The sequence below is a fragment of the Fomitopsis serialis genome (assembly GCF_022376445.1).
Source record: "Fomitopsis serialis strain Sig1Antser10 chromosome Unknown B0H18scaffold_8, whole genome shotgun sequence".
Lineage (NCBI taxonomy): Eukaryota > Fungi > Basidiomycota > Agaricomycetes > Polyporales > Fomitopsidaceae > Fomitopsis > Fomitopsis serialis.
In genome coordinates, this window is record NW_025954968.1 from 258,515 (window position 1) to 277,810 (window position 19,296).

The 19,296-nt window shown below is 53.6% G+C and overlaps 9 protein-coding genes across 9 annotated transcripts; 5 read left to right on the plus strand and 4 right to left on the minus strand.

Moving 5' to 3' along the window:
* Positions 1–654: 654 nt before the first annotated feature.
* On the plus strand, positions 655–1,390 carry B0H18DRAFT_1083032 (uncharacterized protein; the record flags this gene model as incomplete). The annotated part of the gene is made up of 5 exons (XM_048031611.1): positions 655–695; positions 809–864; positions 951–1,052; positions 1,118–1,212; positions 1,271–1,390. The coding sequence occupies 5 exons, from the start codon at positions 655–657 to the stop codon at positions 1,388–1,390; spliced, it is 414 nt and encodes a 137-aa protein (XP_047897802.1).
* B0H18DRAFT_983343 (DHS-like NAD/FAD-binding domain-containing protein) lies at positions 1,082–4,108 on the minus strand. The gene is made up of 12 exons (XM_048044609.1): positions 3,698–4,108; positions 3,543–3,602; positions 3,399–3,481; positions 3,112–3,208; positions 2,964–3,060; positions 2,849–2,911; positions 2,626–2,701; positions 2,396–2,501; positions 2,207–2,325; positions 2,022–2,154; positions 1,931–1,956; positions 1,082–1,787 (listed from the first exon to the last, which is right to left on the minus strand). Exons 1-12 carry the CDS (start codon positions 4,008–4,010, stop codon positions 1,404–1,406), a joined length of 1,557 nt encoding a protein of 518 aa, XP_047897803.1. The 5' UTR covers positions 4,011–4,108; the 3' UTR covers positions 1,082–1,403.
* A 77-nt stretch (positions 4,109–4,185) lies between these two features.
* Positions 4,186–6,865, minus strand: B0H18DRAFT_1208097 (uncharacterized protein). Its single transcript, XM_048036254.1, has 4 exons — positions 6,790–6,865; positions 6,701–6,737; positions 5,036–6,633; positions 4,186–4,968 (listed from the first exon to the last, which is right to left on the minus strand). Exons 3-4 carry the CDS (start codon positions 6,561–6,563, stop codon positions 4,448–4,450), a joined length of 2,049 nt encoding a protein of 682 aa, XP_047897804.1. The 5' UTR covers positions 6,564–6,633; positions 6,701–6,737; positions 6,790–6,865; the 3' UTR covers positions 4,186–4,447.
* A 119-nt stretch (positions 6,866–6,984) lies between these two features.
* Positions 6,985–10,554, plus strand: B0H18DRAFT_983356 (uncharacterized protein). Its single transcript, XM_048044610.1, has 7 exons — positions 6,985–7,281; positions 7,579–7,647; positions 7,702–8,565; positions 8,643–8,786; positions 8,828–9,658; positions 9,716–9,842; positions 9,906–10,554. The coding sequence occupies exons 1-7, from the start codon at positions 7,102–7,104 to the stop codon at positions 10,394–10,396; spliced, it is 2,706 nt and encodes a 901-aa protein (XP_047897805.1). The 5' UTR covers positions 6,985–7,101; the 3' UTR covers positions 10,397–10,554.
* Positions 10,555–11,023: 469 nt separating this feature from the next.
* On the minus strand, positions 11,024–11,733 carry B0H18DRAFT_870517 (uncharacterized protein; the record flags this gene model as incomplete). The annotated part of the gene is made up of 3 exons (XM_048040101.1): positions 11,024–11,385; positions 11,442–11,571; positions 11,629–11,733. The coding sequence occupies 3 exons, from the start codon at positions 11,731–11,733 to the stop codon at positions 11,024–11,026; spliced, it is 597 nt and encodes a 198-aa protein (XP_047897806.1).
* An 873-nt stretch (positions 11,734–12,606) lies between these two features.
* Positions 12,607–13,560, plus strand: B0H18DRAFT_983365 (Y14 protein). The gene is made up of 5 exons (XM_048044611.1): positions 12,607–12,677; positions 12,737–12,790; positions 12,856–12,939; positions 13,002–13,137; positions 13,195–13,560. The coding sequence occupies exons 1-5, from the start codon at positions 12,647–12,649 to the stop codon at positions 13,394–13,396; spliced, it is 507 nt and encodes a 168-aa protein (XP_047897807.1). The 5' UTR covers positions 12,607–12,646; the 3' UTR covers positions 13,397–13,560.
* A 3-nt stretch (positions 13,561–13,563) lies between these two features.
* On the plus strand, positions 13,564–14,980 carry B0H18DRAFT_983368 (uncharacterized protein). The gene is made up of 6 exons (XM_048044612.1): positions 13,564–13,937; positions 14,000–14,076; positions 14,137–14,369; positions 14,399–14,555; positions 14,606–14,666; positions 14,721–14,980. Exons 1-6 carry the CDS (start codon positions 13,740–13,742, stop codon positions 14,775–14,777), a joined length of 783 nt encoding a protein of 260 aa, XP_047897808.1. The 5' UTR covers positions 13,564–13,739; the 3' UTR covers positions 14,778–14,980.
* Positions 14,981–17,107: 2,127 nt separating this feature from the next.
* B0H18DRAFT_983373 (uncharacterized protein) lies at positions 17,108–18,166 on the plus strand. Its single transcript, XM_048044613.1, has 5 exons — positions 17,108–17,196; positions 17,250–17,434; positions 17,491–17,625; positions 17,685–17,882; positions 17,933–18,166. Exons 2-5 carry the CDS (start codon positions 17,315–17,317, stop codon positions 18,131–18,133), a joined length of 654 nt encoding a protein of 217 aa, XP_047897809.1. The 5' UTR covers positions 17,108–17,196; positions 17,250–17,314; the 3' UTR covers positions 18,134–18,166.
* On the minus strand, positions 18,167–19,035 carry B0H18DRAFT_903366 (uncharacterized protein). The gene is made up of 4 exons (XM_048041473.1): positions 18,942–19,035; positions 18,788–18,887; positions 18,678–18,728; positions 18,167–18,613 (listed from the first exon to the last, which is right to left on the minus strand). Exons 1-4 carry the CDS (start codon positions 18,945–18,947, stop codon positions 18,219–18,221), a joined length of 552 nt encoding a protein of 183 aa, XP_047897810.1. The 5' UTR covers positions 18,948–19,035; the 3' UTR covers positions 18,167–18,218.
* Positions 19,036–19,296: the final 261 nt, after the last annotated feature.

The following is a 19,296-nucleotide window of genomic DNA, read 5'->3' on the forward strand; positions in this document are numbered from 1 at the left end:
TTCGCATCAATTTGCGCACCTGGAGTGACGCATTATGCACGATAACAGGCAGGAAGACGTTCAAAACGCAGAAGGATAGACAAAAAAAGTTATCACCAGACGTTCAAGACGGTGCCTTCGCTGTCACTCCGCTGCTAGATGCCCTTGAGAAGTCACTGCAGGTCCCTGGGATCACTCCTTCGACGCCCTGATTCAGGATTTGCTGCAAGACTTTTGCATGCAGATGCCGCCTTGCGCGCATCGCTCTCCACCGAGGTCTGAAGCCTCTCACAAGACAAGATCTAGACAAATCATAGACGAATTGCTAGCGGAAGATGGCGAGCACTTACAACCTCCTTGGCCGCTTTGGTATCCCGCAAGCTATCACGCATCCCGTATGTTCATGAAAAATGTATAATTTGACACGGCTCGCTCACTAGCTACCAGAGCACGTTACGCTCTCTGATACTCCAGAAGCCTGCCCTGCGCCCGGAGACAGTAACACCTCTGCCGCCTTCGCGCGTCAGCCCCACCATTAATCCACAAGTATCAGAAGCCCTATACGCTATACAGACAACGCCCTACGAGTGCTCTTTTCTTTCTCGTGTCCAAGGCTTCCAGCCTCCTCGCACGCCGGGCGCCATCGCGGTTGACTGGGAGACACGAAGTCCGTGGATGGAACTGATGGGCGACATCAGAGAGCATCACTCTCATGAGTAGGTTCACCCTGTTCGACCTCCATTAAGGGGAGCTGAGGATTCTTGTCAGCCCTGAGCGTGACAACCTACGGAGACAGTAGCGCCGATCGAGTATGTCAATCTCCGGTCAGAGCATCTACCTCAGGTCACGACCTACTTCGGCGAACATTCTGGGAGGGAATAACCGGTGAATGCCTGCCACTCCTCGATCGCGCATACCCCCTTCTCATGCCGCCGTTATTTGCAGTGAACGACGCACTCGATATTCTCCAGAGAAATGCACAGTGATTGCAACATACAAACAACTCGTCGTCGGGGCCGCATTCCTAAGCTCACCACAGGAGACGTACATACCTACCTCGCCGTGCGCGCAGGGTGGGAGAATTCACAATCGCCACGTAAGTAATGCGTTCTACGAACGAGTGCATTAAATACGAAAGCGACGACGACTGCTAGGACGATGCTCTATCACCTCATTACATTAAATCCAAACAGAGATATCACATTACACGTCTCCATCAACAACCCAGCCATGGTGAATATTACATGCACTCCCAGTGGCCTCGCGTCCCCCAACTAACCGATACACACAGCTCCTCTACAACAGGTTTGGATTCAAGGCAGAAGAGTTCATCGTTGGCTTCTACGAGGACTACCTCGACCCGCAATCGCGCGCGTCGAAGAACGCCTTCCGCCTGCGACTGCGTAGATAACGGCGACTGCGAATCATTTTGTCCTGGCCCGTTTGACTTTCTGTCGAGCGTCCTGGGCACGGGGCGGTGTCTTGTCAGCCTCCTCACTGGATTCGTCTTCTGGGCTGTCCACGGATCGCCGGGCGAGTTCTTCTACCCACTTGCCCCCTTCAGCACCTTCGAACAGCCAAACGTGGCTAATTTTGATCATGCTAGTTAGCATCCGTGCACGGAAGATTCGCACGCGGCTCACCTGTTGCCAACCCGCCGTGGCTCTGGGTCCAGGTCGCAGAGGGCGCTTCTTCAGAGAGTGGGCGGAGGGTGCTGTGAGGTTGCGTCCGCCCGGGCCAGGCAAATCCCAGCTGAGTCTCCGACAGAGGTGCAAGACGACGTCGTCGGCGTTCCCGAGTAGAACGATCTGATGCAAGAAATGTGTATCCCATTCTCCACAACAAGTCGAGGTACTACATCCGGATTGATGTGCCGGATGGTGTCTTGTTGATCAGTATCTACGGCCGTATGAGCCGGTATACGCATGTCCGCGATCGATCAAATGCATACCTGCGGCACTGAGTGGGGTAGGTGTGCTGAGCGATTTGGCCAATAAGAAAACAGCATTGCATGGGAGTGCACATGGGGGCGCAGGACCTACCGATAATATCGGAAACCGGGGAGACTTTCAAAGACGTCCCGATGATGATGAGCAGATCGATCTGTTGCCGATCCTCCAACAGCGCCCTATCGAACTCGTCGCTCAGTTTCTCTCCGAAGAAGGTGATGTCTGGCTGTAGGGCGCTGTCAGGTCGTCATCGATTGTAGCGAGAAATCGTACACTACCTTCATGATCCCTGGAGGAAACTCGGGACGATCGGGCTCGTCCGACTGATCACTATCCCAGCCAGAGCTCTTCCGCTTCTTCCTTGCCTTGCGCTTCGCTGGGGGTCTAGCTTGCAGGACTGCATTGCAGCTTTGCATAGCGGGACTTCTTGATCAGGATGTCGTCCTCGATGTCCGTGCCAGGAACACGGATCTTGCAATTCAGACAAGATGCTGTAGCAAACGAGCCGTGACACTGCAGGACGCGCTGGACTCCGGCTAGCGTTTCAAGAGTGTCTATGTTCTGGGTATAGTTCTGTGACACGTAGATCATCAGAACGAGATACAGTGAGGAGAAGGCAGACAGGATATACCCGGAGTAGCTGGTATGCTGTGATTTAGCGAGGCATACTGAATGCAAGGTATACGGGAACATTCACCTTTCCTCGATCCTCTATCGCCTTAATGAACCAATGGCAAGGGGAAGGCCTGAAATTAGACGGATATATTTTACTGCTTTTGGTGAGTATGTAAGCCAGCAGGAATGGGAATTTGAGACCTAGCAAATGAACTGGATGCCACAGTTATCAGTCTTTCATCAAGTTTCTGAAGCGAAGTAACTCACTAGAATACTGGAAGACAACAAGATGGTTCGTAAGACACAGGGGATATCCAATTTCACTCAGCTCACCTGTGGGCTTTTCACGGAAGTATGTTATATCGAACCTGCATCGTCAGTTCGCACATGTTCGGTTTCATGTGTGCCTAGTTGACCTACATTTGTTGCGGATCGTCGAGATCATATTCTCCACTTTCCTGTAACGAAGCATACAAGCCATTACGGGAACGGAAGTCCGGAATTCCACATGACACGCCTGGGTGACAAGTCATCAGGGTTTGTTCAGAGAACCGAAGAACAAATTTACTGATTCCGGCTCCTGTGAGTATCAAAATACGCTGGCGCCGTTGTATGAGACGAACGGCATCATCGACTGTGTTGTACTGGGTCAGCTTTTCTCGGGACTCTAGTCTTGTTAAACCCGGAATGTGAGTGCCGTGACAGACGGAGGAATGATGCTATAACACCTACTCTCGCGTTAGCGCGACTTTGAGAAAGTAAAGCTGTGTGCGTTGTGGCTTCGCTCTTAGTTCGGGACACTACCGGCTCGGCATTATTCTCATGTGGGTATGATAGCCAATGAAAAGTTCTTACGAGGCAAATGCCGAATGCATATAACAGCTTAGGAATGGGTACATTGCGTTCAATGACATATGCCTTGATGTAAGCCGCCATTCCTTGAGGGTATCATCATGATGCAACTTTGACTAGAATTGTCTAGAGATCGGAATAACTTACCATGCTCTTTGAGTGTTCTCATCATCTGTTTGACATCTTCGTTGGTCCATGCGTGTTGAGCTATTCATGTCGAGAGCGAGGATACTCAGCACACCAGCATATACAACAGCCTCGACGACTAAGATTCAAGGAGTCCGGTGCTCGGAGTGGCTCACCTTCTGTAAGTAGGATGTCCCATTCCGTTGGTTCTTCTTGGGTTTCTGTGGTTAACCCATTTCTGCTGGTATCTTCCACATCGACGTCCTCCTCGTCAATGTCGACGTCGCTCTCGAGCTTAGCGGCACGGGCGAAGTCTTCCAGGAGATCTTCTATGATGTCTGGGTCCGTGTCTACCACTTCAGCGGCCTCAATGAAGCCTTGGACCTGCAGGGCATAGATGTGATCGAAGCGGCTCCCAAAGACACTTGTGGTGGCATCGGACGAAGATCGCGCAGCGCCCTGGGCCTCTGTGGGTGGTTGGCGGTCCATGAGGCGATGGTGGTCGCTGCCCTACTTAAAGGACACTTGCATGAACGGTCACGGGATTGAGCGCGACGCCACAACGGTCTTGATTGGGTAGTATCGTGCTTCGAACAGGATTCCAACTCGAGCGCAACTTGAGCGCAACAGAGAAATAAGTAGACATCTTCCAACTCAGCAACTAGCGGAGTCGTACGGAGACGTGCACGTATGGATCGGTCCGTGTCTACGGGCGCTGCAGCGGATCAGAGCGGAGCGTCTGATGTAGCGTACTTAGTAGTAAAACGCGAAAGACTTCGGTAGGAAAAAGAGAAGGCCTGAGAAACGAGGGAGCACAACACATGTATGCACTAACAGTCTAACACCGAAGGCAATCACAAGGACGGATATCAAAAACAACGGCCGGTACAAATACAATTGCATAAGGGAGGACCTCTCTTCGACAGTCAATCAATCGAACTGCCCCGCTTCAGGAGCAGCTCGTCATCTTCATCGTCACCGGGAGCGAGTTTGAGAGGTTCGTCATTGATTCTCATTTGGATCGTGGGCAGTCCAGCGTTGCTCCGCCTGTGCCCTCGCAGAGGGGACGCATGCCCCTGGCCATAACCACCACTGGAGCGCTCGGTCGCTCGTCGAGAGGCAGCCTTCGAAGCGGCGACGCTCGCGAGGGTGACTGTCCCAGAGCGTGTCCTCCGAGTGCTGGAGGCGCTATCCGTCACTGCGGCACCACCCTGAGCGGTGGTACCCTGTCCGGGAATTTCGTTCGCTCCGTGGTGCGCAGCCATTGGCATTTGGAAGTCTGATGCACGGATGGTGTCTGCGCGCTGGCGTCTGTGAGTTTGTTGTCTGCTCCTCGACGCTTTCGGAGGTGGTAGAAGAACAGACGACGGGGAAGTGTATCCCGAGTTGATGATAACTTCAGGGATCTTCGCATGATTCGCTGGCACGGAGGGCCCATCGTCGTAGTCTACATCCAGCATATGGTCAGTTGACGCCAGAAGAGTATCAATAAAAAATAGGGCGATGGCACGTACCTCCCAGCTCAAGTGTCATAAAAAGTTCCCTGAGATGAGTATCGGGTGAATCGAAGCCACCGAGGTCCACGGGCGAGTCACTAGACGTTTGACCGACCACGTCTCCAGGTTTAGCAGACACAGGCGAGGCGTGCAGGGTTGGCAGAGAGGCAGACCGGTGAAGCGCATGTCCAGATGTAGGTTGCCCAGGATCGGTCGCATGCGTAAAGGCAGAGGCCAATCCCACGTTCAGGGAAGAGAAAGTAGTAGCAAGGGATGCATGATCTTCGTGAGTTGATTTCGGAGAGGTTCGTTGGCGAGACTCCACGCCATGAACGTCTAAAGCGTAGGATGCGCGTTGCTCTTCGGCAGACCCAGAGAAGTTCAGCACAGAGGAGAACAGGTTATCACCGGATGGGTTATTGATGGTGCGGCGCCGCATACGTACAGGGGGTCGCCGAGGAAGATCGCTGGACTCCGGTGAGCTGGGACGCGTGGCAGACTGAGTATATGCGTTGGAGTGGGTAACAGAGTCCAATGACATGTCAGACAACGTGATATCGAAGTCTTGAGTCTCTAAGCGCACGCCGCCTGTGGTCGCGCGACGCTTCCGTGGAGGAGTGGAGGCGTCGTTGGGAACACCAAGGAAGAACGATTGGAGTTCAGGAGATGGCTCGAGTCCAGCGTTTTTGGAGAGTACCGTTGGATGTGCCAGCCAGTCGTCTGTTGTCTGGATAGAGGGGACGATTGGGATCGACCCAGTGCGGTAGTGTAGACTGTGAGTCGACCTCTGTTGCTTATCCTGGGTCGCATCGAACTGCGCTCGAATGGTGGCTGAACAAATGCTAGCATTGTTGTCCGCGCCAGTAGCCAGCGGGTCTTGTATTGCATGAGCTAATGTCGCCGGATCAAGAGTAGCAGAGAGGGTGCGGGACTTCGCATGGTTATATGGTCTTTGAACTTTGCCTTGATTCTTTATCTTGGCGGGGGATGCAGCACGAGACCCAGGTTGACTGCTGAATGGAGTTCCGAGGGCGCGAGTACGATTCTCTTTCAGACGTCGGGAGCTGGTACGGGAGAGCATGTGGCGAGCAGCAGGAAGCGGAGAGAACTGTTCTTTTCCAGAGGACACAGACGGCATCATAGCATTTTCGGAGCGGAAGGAAGGATGCGGAGTGCAAAACATCTCAGACATCTGAGTCGGCTGAGAGGGTATTTGACCAACGACACGTTCACCAAGAGCGGAAGAGAGGGCAAGAAAAGCACGACTAGGTTCACCGTCATCGGAAACTTGAGCATCATTACTCTTCGCTTTCTTGGCCTTTTGGAGTTCGCCGCCAATTTGTGGATCGTCAGCAGCAGCAGGACTCGGATACGCAGCCTGACGAGAACGCTTCTGCATTCTGCGCGTCATCTCCGTGACCGTTACATCTTCCTTGTCTGCAGGTAACGGTTGCAGAGGAGAGGATGTCTGAGTATTGACCGTGTTGGTAGTTCGTGCACGAGAACGCCGAGAATAGGTCGTCAAGGGTTTTCGAGGTAGCACCATGAGGCAAGGAGTTAGACGATCCTAAAACGCATATATCGGCAACTGTTTCAGCAGCTTTTACGGGGCCGCTCTAGCATAGACGGAATGAGGAAGGTAAGTTCGAGGGCCATACACGGGCATTTGACATGCCTGCTGACCTGCATTCACCTGGGCGCAAGAACTGGAAATTGAAAGCTACAGCGACATCAACATGAAGTACCAGTGCGCAAAATTCATCGCTACTGACCAGCAACACAGCGTGGTACTTGAGGAATAGACACTCAGAGTCAGACAGCTGAACCACCGTAGTAGTCTTGATGAGCAGACGCGTCACTCGGTGTGACGCTCGCACCGTGACGGAGGTCGCGTCCGTCACGTGAGATCTCCCACGTCAGTGGCGCGTCGAGGACAACGTCTCGGTCGGGCGGTTGATGTGTCCATAGTCGACTCTCATCTCTCTGCATGCTGTCCGCTCCTTTATTCGTTTGAACACAACTACCGCTGGCCGAAGAAGTAACTTAACAGTGCCGTTCGCTGTATAAAGCGTTGTTCTCTCAGCATGGTTGTCGCCAAGCGGCCTCTTGCCCCTCCTGCCTCCGCTCGCACGAGCTCTACACAACAGGCCCAGCGAGCCAGAGGCAAGCCACCCGTTGCAGCACCAAATGGCTCTGACAATACGAACTCTGTGGCCGTTGAGCTATCTCATGAAGACGGTCCCCAGAATCCGGACGCAGTGGCAGTGAATGGGGAAGACCGGTAAGCGTTGGCTTTCTGTTATCTCACTCCGTGGATACACAGCGATACGTGCGATTTAGCCCATGCAAGGCTCATACTACTTTGGAGAATGGACACTATTGCTGTAGGAGCAGCGTTGCGTCACACGTATTGCTGATACGCCCTCGCACCTTGCATCACAGGCTGCATTCTTGCGGAGGCTCGTGTGAGTCATACTCATGCGTTGGCTAATATGCCTTTACATGATGGAATCAATGACTGCTGGTGTCAACTGTCCTTCTGACATTCTCTCGTTCGTTAGGACAATTCACCGTCATCAAAGAAGGGGCCTAAGTCCAAGTCCAAGTCCAAGCAAAAGAAAAGCGCCAAGGTTGGGGCACTTTTACAACTGGCTCAAGTACCTGTACTGACTGCCTAAGCGTAGAAGGCCTCTCGCAAAATTCACCGTCTCGGGGACTACTTGTTCCGCATCATCCTCATTTGGCTCACTATCTACACATTCGCCCTATGCCCGGAAGACGTTCGCAGTGAACGACCTGTTTGTCGAGCACTCTCGGAATACCGGCGACTCGTCCTTGAGCCCTATGTGCTTCCACCCATCCGCGTGGCCCTCTCTCACCCTTCCGTTGTGCCTTATGTCGAGAAGGCCAAGCCCTACACAGACCGCGCGTTTAATACGGCAAAGCCAGTCGCTCAGGTCATTGTGCGTCAGTGGAATGCTCGTGTCGCTCCTCAATGGAATCGCCACGTCGTTCCGCTGTGGTACCGATATGCCATCCCGCAGCTTCTCCAGCTCGATGCGAAGGTGACGCCGTATCGAAACCGCGTCACGGACGAGTATGAACGACGAGTGGCCCCGATCATGGACTCTGTCAGTCCTTACGCACAACAGGCGGTGGTGAACGCACGCTTATTACGAAGCAAGGCCCGGCCGTACGTGATGACTGCGGCGCACAAGACCTACGACGGCTATCAGTACGTCGCACCATATGCGCGCCCCACATGGAACAAGGTCAAGGCCCTCGTCGCCCGATTCATCGCTCTTCTAGCCGAGCAGAGAAGACAGTTCGTTGACCCGCACGTTCGCAAAATCTGGGAGCGCGTCAAGGAGCTCAGCAGCGGGACGCCCAAGGTCCCTGCCGCGGTAGATGTACGCGCCTCCGTGTCATCGCGGGTCTCTAGGGCGGCTGAGGGCGCAGCATCAGTGGCATCGTCGTTGATGTCCTCATCGACGCATGCTCCCGACGTCACGGTTCCCGAGTCTCAGGCTTCTGACGCTCCCCTTGTGGTGAACCAGATGCGCAGACGGAAACCGATTTACTCCCCTCCACCGGCGACTCAACATTACCCACGTCATTCTCCGAGGCCGCCGTTGACATCACGGAGACTGTGACGTCCGTCGCAAGTGAGGTCGCCAACACTCTTGAAGACACTGCCTCTGTCATCAGCGCGCTCACCTCACAGCCTGCCGTCCGCGTGTCGTCTTCAATCTCCTCTCTCAGCGACACCGTACCCCCCTTGCGTCAGACTACGTCGCTTCCGCGTCGGAGTCGGCCTTTGTGGCCGCTGAGTCCATCTCATCTCTCTTGTCCTCGGGCTCAGGGGTCATCGGCTCTTCTGCAAGTAGTGCGGTTGGCGCGGCCTCGACGGGTATATTACACGCTTCAGATGCCTTGTCGTCGTCTATTCAGCGTGCCGCATCTGTTGCGTCTCCCGAGTCTATAGCAAGTTCTGCAAGTGGCATAGCGTCTGCCGCCTCCTCGGCGGTGTCCTCTCTAGCTGGCCGGGCTTCATCATCCGGTGCATTGACGGCGTCAGCTGCTAGCGTTGTCCCGGACATTGATCTCGATGCTTTCGCCGAGGAGCTTGGCCTCAATGACATTCTCGCGGAGGCGTCCGGCTCCGCATCGGGTACCGCAATGGATGCAGACACTGCGCCGGCCCCGGTGGATACGGAAGCCGCAGAAGAACAGGAACGGAGGAGGCACAAACGTCTGCAAGAGACTGCGGAGAAACGCGCGAATGTCGAAGCTCGCCACAGCAGGTGGGAGGATGAACAGGCTGCGCTGATCGAAAACAACAAGAGATCTCTCCGCAGGGCCTTGATTGCTCTGAGGAAAGCGGCAGCCGCGGAGCTCAGAGAGTCCACCGAAATCAGAGCGGAGATAGAGAGCTTTGTCGCACGGGCGGAAGATCTCTTGAAGGGCGCTGAAAAATATTTGCAGACTCTAGTGAAGGATCAGCGGCCGGATGAAGAGAAACGGCAGCTACTCGAGCGCGTCCTGGACAAGGTTAACGAGAAGTTCACGGATCGATTAAGCGAAACCGAAGCCGTAATGAACGGGTGGTATGCGCCCTGGCTAGACAAGGAAGTAGCAGAGGTGCGCCTTCTGGACTCTGTCCGCAGCTGCTTGCTGACAGATCTCACCGGCAAATAGGTTCGTAAAGTCGCAGAAGCGGTCAAGGACCATGCGGAGAACGCCCAGGTTGACATAGGCATGGACTATGCCTATCTGGACGATACCACGTACCAAGATTGGCAACGCTATCACGACCTCGTCAGGAGTAGGTCGCTCTCGATGGACGGCTGGAGGTGGCTAGGAACTGACGATTATATTTCCTTCGCAGGGAGTGAAAATTTCACTCAAGAGGCTGAGGCGATGCAAAACGGAACTAGCGTCTCTCCACCTGCCAATGCCCTTCTCAAAGAACTCAAGGCAATACAGACCGAAGTCGAGGACGTCGTCGTAGGATTTGAGACGCGTCTCCGTCGCATCAGGCGTAATAACGCCCGTGCTTTCGGGGAGAGCGTCAAGGAGGATGTCACCGATGCTGATGACGAGATCGTCTCCATTCTGCCCATCGAGGACAAAGACAAGGACAAGGTTCAGTCGCCCGTGGATGTGGATGTTCCGCCTGTCGTCATTGGTCGGAGCAAGGAGGAGGTTATGGAAGCCCTTGACCGGATCGTCGAGGCTGATGGCGACGCGACGTCGTCTCCGCAAGCTACTGAGCAGTCAGCAGACCCTGAGTCGGAGGTGAAGGGTTTGGTCGAGGAGGTTTCGACGGGACAGAGCGTTCCAAGTATTTCTCCAGTAGCATCTCATGAGGAGTTGTGATGTTGGTGGGTTGGGGGAGCTGCCTACTGATCATGGTCGTCTATGGTACTTTAGTTCGCCTTTTGGTTTAAGTATGTTATTCGTAATCGCTCGAGTTCTATTTTGTCACTTATGGCCCTCTGTACTGCCAAACATATGACAGGATGGTTTTTGTTTCATGACGTGAAGCGGGCCAGCAATATCAATGATTCAATCCGGGTGAGGCCCCGGTCAGAACGTTCCACAGATCTCGTCTCAACATTCTGAAATGTCTTGAGACGTTGGCTCAGATTAGCCATACCTCGCAAATTGACTGATGCTGACATGGCATAAAGAAGCACGGCGGCACTACACGATAGCAGACAATACAGCTGAGCGGACAGTTCTCTATGATAGTACAGACTCATGTGGACAACATATGTATCCTCTTCTAGAACGAAATCCAAGCTCACGTTACACAGCGATACAAAGCAGAGTCACAGCTATAGGAGTCCGAAAATTAAGCGTCATTGTCCGAAGCACGGACGGAGTTCGGGATCGGATCGTGTGTTTTGGGTGACATCATGTGGGCTGCATCAACGTGAGGCCACAATCTGCGGGATGATCTCGTCAAGACACGTCGTGCACCGGGGAGCAAAATTACCCACTTTACTTATACGCCAAGAAATATGCGGAGAGCGCGGGTAGATCGTTGGTGCTCGCATCAGAGTAACCCTGCCTACGCGAGCCATTGAATTTGAGCACGATCACGGTTCCGCACCATGGCCTGGCAGCGGCGCCAGATGTGATTCGGTGAATCGCGCGATTGACCGGCGAACCACGCTGGAGCGCCTTGGGACAGTACCATATATGCAACGGGAATCGAAGGGGCTCCCCGTTGAGACCTTGGGTGAGAATGATTGTGTTTGGCACGCTCTCGGTGAAGTAATCTTGCACAAGCGGCATGGGACACATTCCTTGAGAAGCAGTGCCTTGAGGACGGCACTGTACAGTGATTAGCCGTGACCGATCTGTGAAGGGTTACACAATCAATGATAAGTGACGGTTCGAAGACTATTTTGCGCACCTTCTTCTGGCGCGAAGAGCATCGCCGCCACCTGGACGAGTTGCTGTTGCGCCGGCGGCGGAGTAGCAATCGTGTTCGGATGACCGGCGGCATTGACGGGGACGCATTCCCTTTTGTGGCGTGGCCAATCCTGCAATGACTAGCGTTAGTCCGGGTATCATACAAGGTAGATACCGGAACGTCGTACACCCTGCAGATGGTCTGGTGAACAGTACCAGATACTCTGGCACCGGCTGCACCACAGCGTCGTCGTTTGGCCGCAGACTGCGCAAGGGTGGGTGATCAGCGACATGGTGAGGATAGTCCGCGCAGTAAAGGCCGGGCAAGGGCAGTGGCGGATGGGCAGGCGGGCTGCGTTGGGATGGCATGTCTGCTTGAGAGGCAGACTATTTAAACGAAGCCGAGCGACCACTCGGTGTCTTGCATTATCCACACGGTCAATCAAGCAATTTTTGGTGCATGGGGACGGGATGATGAACACACGCAAGAGGAAAATCATTGGCTTGACTCACGGACGAGGCAGATCGAATACGTATGAAGGCCAGGCACCGGTTATTACGACTGCCTGGGTCCATCATTCCGTTAACGAACGCAGGTCCCACACCGTCGTTAGCGTTGATGAAAGCAGTGAACCAATAGCCATGATCTGGTTCCGCACATTATAGTGGATACCTACGTATGGTAAAAGGTTGTATCCCTTTCGTGATGGAACATTATGAAAACTAGATGCGTCCCAGGGGTTCATGTGTGTACGATCTGGTGTCAGTTACCCGTATTCCGAGGGTCCGGACGATCAGACGCAAGAGACATTCCCGTGGAGAGGGCCATAAGTGTGGGCGCAGGGCGGCAGATAGGCTTTCCGAGTGCAGACGAACCGTCAGAAGCTCACAGCATGCCAGCGCCGTTCACGACGAGTAGGTTCATCAGACAGCTGTTGAGTAGAGTCGTTTCGGTCGAAGCTATGCGCAGGCATATGCAACCGTCAACCAGCCAGAGCCCGTTGAAACGCACCCGCCGTGGCATGTGGGCTGTGTCACGGCTGTGAGTGCCATCACGCGTCACTTCTGTCACACCGGCCTCAGCCACTCGCCGCCACAGAGCGCCGTCGCCGGCCGACAGCCCGGGCCCGCCGCGGCGTTGGGTCACGCCTCGAAAGTGCGTACGCGCGCTGTTTGCCATCCACCGCGTTCGCCGTGCAGTCCACCATGTCCGACGATGGAATGAACATTGATGATAGTGAGTACTGCGAACCCGTGCGATCTGACACACGTCCGCGGTGCTGATGCAGCATGTAGGCGGCAACGACGGTGTCGTCCGCCGCAAGGGCAGGGGTTTCCAGAGCGCTGCTGGTGAGTATATCTTCACCACATGGTATGTCTCGTGCTGACTGGACTCCTCCTCCTCTGTCTCGTAGGCGCAAATGAGAGCGTAGTCGCCTCGGAACAAGCCTTTGACCGAGTGGAGTCAACCCAAGACTCGGGTACAAGGGCAGCGAGATGTGAGTGCCCTCCTCATGCATCTGAGACCCAGTACTGAGTTACATTGCACCGATCGCCACAGCCGTTGAGGGTTGGATCGTTTTGGTGACCAATGTACACGAAGAAGCCACCGAGGAAGATGTGACAGACAAATTCGCGGAGTATGGAGAGATCAAGAACCAGCATGTTAACCTCGATCGTAGGACTGGTTATGTAAAGTGCGTATGTTGGACATGGGAGTATCCGTCATCACCAATCGTCTTCTCTGGTCTGTAGGGATATGCCCTGGTGGAGTACGAGACGATGGCAGAAGCGCAGGCTGCCATCGACGGGGCTTCAGGGACAACGTTGCTAGAGCAAACACTCCAGTGCGATTATGCTTTTGTGCGGCCGCCCCCAGCAGGCCCCAAGAAGGGTCGCGGGAGAGAAGGTCGGGGTCGCAGTGCAAGCCCGTCGCGTCGGAGAGAGAGGGACTAAAAATATGCTGAGGCTGCTGGATTTGAGCCTGTTATCTCATTCTCTTCTCAACGCTCTGCCGGGTCCACTCGTCAGGTCAGCTAGCGTTCGTTCCGATGCTATCATCATCGCGTGTAACCTGTAATATTATATTGCTTCAACCGACGAACGATGTTTTCTTTCAATGTTCCTTTGTGGGCATCCCAGCGGCGAGGCGCTTCCGGTTTAGGGTTAGCACGGCGCGTCTGGCCATGAACTTCGCACGCCTTGGTCCTCGCTTCCAACTTGCTTCCAACAGCTCAAGGCCACCCTCGCGACAGTCTGCCTCTTTGTCCTCATCGAACGCGTCCTTTCAGTCCTAGACATGGCCAGGGCAGTCCCTCCGTTGCCATCTGACAGCGAAAGTGATCAAGACACGCGTGCGTCGGCCAGGAAAGAGAAGGTTCCTTCCAAAGACGCAATGGACGTGGACGAGGAGAATGCGGAAGTTGTAGATGATGAAGTGGAAGAGGAATACGAGATTGAAAGGATCATGGACGCGAAAATCGGCATGTTTCCGGGTGTGCGTCTGTTTTCTGTCCTATATTCCATGCGCCACGCGCTGACAGCCATTCTCAAACAAAGGGCCGTATGGGTTATCTCGTCAAGTGGAAGGGATACGGTGACGAACACAACAGTTGGGTAGACGAGAAGGATTCAGGGTATGCTATCTAGTCCTGGTATGGATTGTAACCCGTATTCATGCCGAATACCGCATCCAGCAACGCCCACGAACTCATTGATGATTACTGGGCCAAGAACAAGAAAGACAAGAGGGGTAACCGCAAGTCTACGGGAGCTCCGGCCGGGCGGCCGTCGACGACGAAGGCGCGCAAGTCGTCCGTTGTGCGAGACGAGAGCTCTGAAGCCGAAGAGCTCCGCCCGAAGAAACGAGGCAGACCGCCCAAGGCCAAGCGCGAGGAATCGGTTGATGACGAAGTGGAGGAAGTGGAAGGTAACTCGCGGGGGAAGAAACCCAAAAAGCCAGTACTGCTGCCGCCAGAAGCGCTCCGGAAGTGGACGCCGAAGGGTTCCAGTCTATGAAGCAATGGAAGACGACAGCCACCTGGGAACATATTGTCGAGAAGATCGATACAGTCGAACGCGCAGATGATGGCAGGTTGATGATCTACTTCTCATTGTGAGTATTGCTAGGAAGTGCCGCCGGCTGTCATTCACATGTCTGTACAGGAAAAATGGGGGTCGGGGCAGGGAGGACTCCGAAACCTGTAAGGACAAGATGCCTCGGAAGGTATGAGTATCATTTCATATTGGGTCATCCCTGTCATGACGCCATCTTTTACAGTTGCTCGATTTCTATGAGACGAATCTGCGATGGAGGGTTGTTCCAGAGGAGGCATGAACTTAGCTGGTGCTGGATTGGCTTCTCATTGTCACGTTTGTCGGTCTTCAGGGATTCGCTCAAGTCTCCTATTCAAGGTCCGCAGAGTTCTCAGATGAGTCCCCTCGTGCCGTGTATGCGTAATTATATTTGTTGTCGATATTGCTCAATGCGCAGTGGTCCGACCTCACACCCTGTGCGGTCAGACTCATTCCTTCAGTGAAGCATTTCTCATGGGTCTCCGGCTTCTATGTCCCTCCGAGCTCAGACAACGACGGATACAACTGAAAGCATGTGACAGATGAGTGGAAGTGGTTGGCGAAAGTACGGCCCAAAGGTGACGCCTCGACACGATCTTGCCCACGATGTGGCGTCTGGTGGATCGACTCGGTCGTACGCCATGACAGTCAGTCGCACGATCCATATCCCGGCTATGTCATACAGGGTCCCTGTACATGAGAACACCCTAGAAAGTGGAGTGCGTATAATCCGTACCTGTCTGGTGACTGAACTGACGAGTACAACGTACTAGTCCCATGTGAACCTTCTAGACACTTGACCTTATCGACCGTGCAGATGATGAGTCTGAGATGGGCCTACGGAAATGTCAAACATGGCCGTGCGCTGATTCCGCGGACCTGTGAACGGCGGAGCGGGAGACTCAATCTAGATGTACGGTACATGAGGGTCTTCCAAGACATGTCCAGGATACCAAGTGGCATTCCCATCGATACCGCACGCGACGAACTGTGTCTTTCGCGGAACCGAGCCTTCAGCCGGAGATCTGACACCTCGCATAGGCAAATCCGAATGAAACGTATGTACGAGGACCCGACCGGGCGCATTTCGCGGCTTAGTACTAGCCTGTGACATCTCGGAAATGTATGATAAAGCTTAAGTGGCCTCGGCTTGATATCTGTACATCGACTATCACACTCAGAGACCCATGTGGATATACATTGTCCGTACGTGTCCCGAACCCAGCAGATAGTGGAGAACCACGATGACAAACATTCTTCTGCGTCAGCGAAGATATAACCGCCTCCGTGAACCTCGACGATGCATTTAGCCTTACAATGACGTGCAGCGGCACTGACATCCCACTATCAACTTCTGGTGAGCTACCATTTGACTGGAACAATGACTCATCCTGCGCCTGTCTTTGGTCCACCAGATGCAGAGGCACATCGAGATCCCACCGTGAGAGGCCGTTCACAAAGGAAACACCAAAGACAATCTTATTAGTCCCTCCGAGGGCGCCCAAATATGTCCGTAACGCGTTATACGAGGCCTGATGACTGACAGAATGTGCGCGACGACCGTGGCTGCGGATCTGCTTCTGTGTGCCTATCAGACAAAACGATCCAACCGTAGGGATCATTCTAAAAGCTATTCTACTCAATCCGATAGGTACTATACAACGGTATGATACCTTAGTTGTCCATTATCCCGATTCAATTCCGATCAGAGCTTATTGGAGTGTTCATCAGATGTTCGGTATGACAGTTTGTGGCATTCGACGTTCACCGTGTTTGATGGGTGGTGCCGGTGGGCGTTCAGTATATTTCCCATTCCCGGAAGTCCGAGGTCATTATGTAATACTGTATCGGGCCGGGATCTCGGCCGGACATGGTACTCGGTCAGTCGAGTGCCGTAGGCTCAGTTCCCAGTCTTACGACAGATTACGCATACCAGTCGTCTCTCACAATCCTCCTCTACCTCCTGATATGTTTTTCTTGTAATTAACTTTAGGAATGAGCCCATGGTGGTCGACTGACCGAGTACCCTGTCTGGCCGAGATCCCGGCCCGATACAGTACCTCATCGAAGATCGCAGAAGTTCCATCGAGATCTGACCGGCGGACCGGTTTCACGGCGAACTTCACGGACTGCGAGTTAGACAGAGAGAGTCCGACAAATTTCAAGGCGCATAAGATGGTGGGTTCATTCGGTGGGAGATAAAATCGATGAACAGCGCATAAGGGCAATCGTCGTTCCGAGTCACAGCCACCGGCCTTGCGGCGCCCATTGGCACTCCGCGCCGACACTTGCGATTTGCCTCCGCTTGGCCATTCTTCTCTTGCACCAAGCGTGACATACTCATTTGGGCCAGCATGATATCCTTCGCGTCGTTTCCGGTCTCATTGCAGAACAAAACTTTGTCTATGACACGACATCATCCGGATGTTGAGGATGACATTGACATGGATGAAGATTTCGAAGAGGGGCCTCACAGGCTCACATCTCCGGGCGAACCGCTCACATCCTCGCAAGCTTTCATGCGGTAAGGCTCGGCGAAAGTGGTTTGTTTTCCATACATGACTAAAGGACCGTTGCAGGGGCCATGGCACCTACATAGATAGTGAGGAGGTCATTTCCTCCGTGGCAGGCACCGTCGAGCGCGTAAACAAACTCATTTCCGTACGGGCCGTGCGTTCGAGGTGAGAGTTGCCCTGACCTTGGGTGTATGTATTACGTTGACCTAGCCTTCAAGGTATAACCCCGAAGTTGGTGACCTCGTTGTAGGCCGAATCACGGAGGTGAGTCAGACAGAGACGCATGGGACGGTCGGAACATAGTGTGTTTCAGGTACAACCTCGTAGGTGGAAGGTAGACGCGAACTCTAGGCAAGACGCGGTGCTTATGCTGTCGTCTGTCAATTTGCCCGGCGGTGTTCAGGTGCGGAACCATGCTACAAGTCGGTGATTATCTGTAATGCGCACTTCGTATTGCAGCGGCGGAAACTCGAAAGCGACGAATTACAAATGCGCACTTTCTTCGAAGAGGGCGACCTCCTTGTTGCCGAGGTCCAGGCCTTCTTTGCTGACGGGGCAATGTCGCTGCATACCCGATCTCTACGATATGGCAAGGTACGGTCTCTCAAGTCACTTAGACCTTGTTGTTCCGCTTATTGTTCTCCGCATGCTAGCTGCGGAATGGACAGCTTGTGACAGTTCCGCCTGCTCTCATCCGCCGTCTCAAGTCGCATTTCCTCTCACTGCCCTGTGGTGTGGACTTGATTCTCGGATTGAACGGCTATATCTGGGTCAGCAAGCATGTCAAACAAAATGAGCAAGAGGGAGAAGAAGCCTTCGACACTGAAGCCGTGTACTCGAACAAGAATGACGTACGCATCCGTGCTTCTAACTCCGGCTATCTTACAAGGTGATATGTCAGGGCATCGACGATGCGACACGTCTCGCCATATCGCGCGTCAGCAACATTATCCGAATCCTTGCCGCACACTTCATTCCGCTCACGGACACCCTGCTATTGGATGCGTACGAATGGGCGGTCGAGCAAGAAGGCGATGTCAAAGACTTGCTACAGGGAGATATTGGCGATGCCATGGTAGCTACTATTACTACGCGGGACTGACAAACCGCATGCACAGCCATGTTAATACAACAGAATTTGTATCACTGCTAGTATACACCAGACTAATCCGACTCGGATACACGGGCTAGTCATCATCCTCGCTTGATACTGCTTCAACATCGTCATCGTCGCCGTTATCTTCATTCTCATCGTGCTCCTCCTCGTCCTCTTCTTCTACAGGCTGTTGTATCTGAGTAGGCGGAGGCGGGGGTGGTGGTTGATTGGTGCTAGCCCCACTTGCCATCTTACGCGCTTGAGCAGCCCTCTCAGCCTCTTGGCGCGCTTCATCGATCGGATAGAGCGTGTCAAGTGCAAGGTCCTTCCAGCGTAAAGATCCGTTCACACCACCACCCGAAAAGCCCATATCTTCGAACAGAGCGCGAGATGACGGATCATATGGGCGTCGAGGTCTCGCCGCAGGGTGCTTGATGTTGAACGGATTTCCGTAAGGGTATGAGGGATGTACTTGTGATGGCAAAACTGTATGAAGAGCCGAATGGATCAGCCGGCGGCGGCGATCTGACACGGAGAGAATGGGACGTACCGTCAGCGTCCTCCGGATTAGGAGGGACCATATGTGAAGGTATATCAACATCTTGTAAGCGTGCAAGGGTTCAGACGATGCCATAAGTTGATAAATACAAAAGCACTGACCGTCATCCGAGAGTTCGCCTTTGAGATAATCTGCAGTGCCAATGGTATCCAGAACGGCGAGCTCGTCCTTCGTCATATGCAAGTAGCAATACGTTAGATCCTGTCGCAGGCATGAATCAGTGTTCCGCTCAGAAACTATCAGAAAGGCTCTGACAGTCATTGTTGCGAAGTGAGGGAAGGACCACTGCCAGTGAGAGAACTATTATGGCAGGACTTGGGCGGGACTCGCACAGACTGACGAACCTGAGCCACAGGCTGGACGCGTCTGTGGCGTGGGAAATGCGATTCTCACTGGCTCACTGGCTGCTTGTCCTGCTATGTTCGCCAGTTCAGCAATAGTACCCTTGCACCTGACCAACGCTACTGTAGCATCTGCACCAAATTCGCACTTCGTTGTTCACTGACTAAGCAATAGCTCTTCTAATTGCACCATCCTGTGGGGTAGTCTGTTGAAGGGTGGTCGACTGGATTGGAAACGGATTACGGTAATGTCTTATGGGAAAAAGTAC

Coding starts and splice junctions, on each gene's coding strand:
- B0H18DRAFT_983343 (XM_048044609.1), bottom strand. CDS start 4,010: ATGGACCGCCAACCACCCACAGAGGCCCAGGGCGCTGCGCGATCTTCG. Junction 3,209..3,398: donor ATGCATTCGGCATTTGCCTC/GTAAGAACTTTT, acceptor ACAAGACTAGAG/TCCCGAGAAAAGCTGACCCA. Junction 2,326..2,395: donor TTGTCTGAATTGCAAGATCC/GTGTTCCTGGCA, acceptor GCTGCAATGCAG/TCCTGCAAGCTAGACCCCCA.
- B0H18DRAFT_1208097 (XM_048036254.1), bottom strand. CDS start 6,563: ATGGTGCTACCTCGAAAACCCTTGACGACCTATTCTCGGCGTTCTCGT. Junction 4,969..5,035: donor TATGACACTTGAGCTGGGAG/GTACGTGCCATC, acceptor TGCTGGATGTAG/ACTACGACGATGGGCCCTCC.
- B0H18DRAFT_983356 (XM_048044610.1), top strand. CDS start 7,102: ATGGTTGTCGCCAAGCGGCCTCTTGCCCCTCCTGCCTCCGCTCGCACG. Junction 7,282..7,578: donor AGAATCCGGACGCAGTGGCA/GTGAATGGGGAA, acceptor CTCGTTCGTTAG/GACAATTCACCGTCATCAAA. Junction 9,659..9,715: donor TAGACAAGGAAGTAGCAGAG/GTGCGCCTTCTG, acceptor ACCGGCAAATAG/GTTCGTAAAGTCGCAGAAGC.
- B0H18DRAFT_983365 (XM_048044611.1), top strand. CDS start 12,647: ATGTCCGACGATGGAATGAACATTGATGATA. Junction 12,940..13,001: donor GGGTACAAGGGCAGCGAGAT/GTGAGTGCCCTC, acceptor CGATCGCCACAG/CCGTTGAGGGTTGGATCGTT. Junction 13,138..13,194: donor CGTAGGACTGGTTATGTAAA/GTGCGTATGTTG, acceptor CTCTGGTCTGTA/GGGATATGCCCTGGTGGAGT.
- B0H18DRAFT_983368 (XM_048044612.1), top strand. CDS start 13,740: ATGGCCAGGGCAGTCCCTCCGTTGCCATCTGACAGCGAAAGTGATCAA. Junction 14,556..14,605: donor TTGATGATCTACTTCTCATT/GTGAGTATTGCT, acceptor ATGTCTGTACAG/GAAAAATGGGGGTCGGGGCA. Junction 14,667..14,720: donor AGGACAAGATGCCTCGGAAG/GTATGAGTATCA, acceptor CATCTTTTACAG/TTGCTCGATTTCTATGAGAC.
- B0H18DRAFT_983373 (XM_048044613.1), top strand. CDS start 17,315: ATGGGACGGTCGGAACATAGTGTGTTTCAGGTACAACCTCGTAGGTGG. Junction 17,435..17,490: donor ATTTGCCCGGCGGTGTTCAG/GTGCGGAACCAT, acceptor TTCGTATTGCAG/CGGCGGAAACTCGAAAGCGA. Junction 17,883..17,932: donor TGTACTCGAACAAGAATGAC/GTACGCATCCGT, acceptor GTGATATGTCAG/GGCATCGACGATGCGACACG.
- B0H18DRAFT_903366 (XM_048041473.1), bottom strand. Junction 18,729..18,787: donor AGGCGAACTCTCGGATGACG/GTCAGTGCTTTT, acceptor CACGCTTACAAG/ATGTTGATATACCTTCACAT. Junction 18,614..18,677: donor TAATCCGGAGGACGCTGACG/GTACGTCCCATT, acceptor CTCTTCATACAG/TTTTGCCATCACAAGTACAT.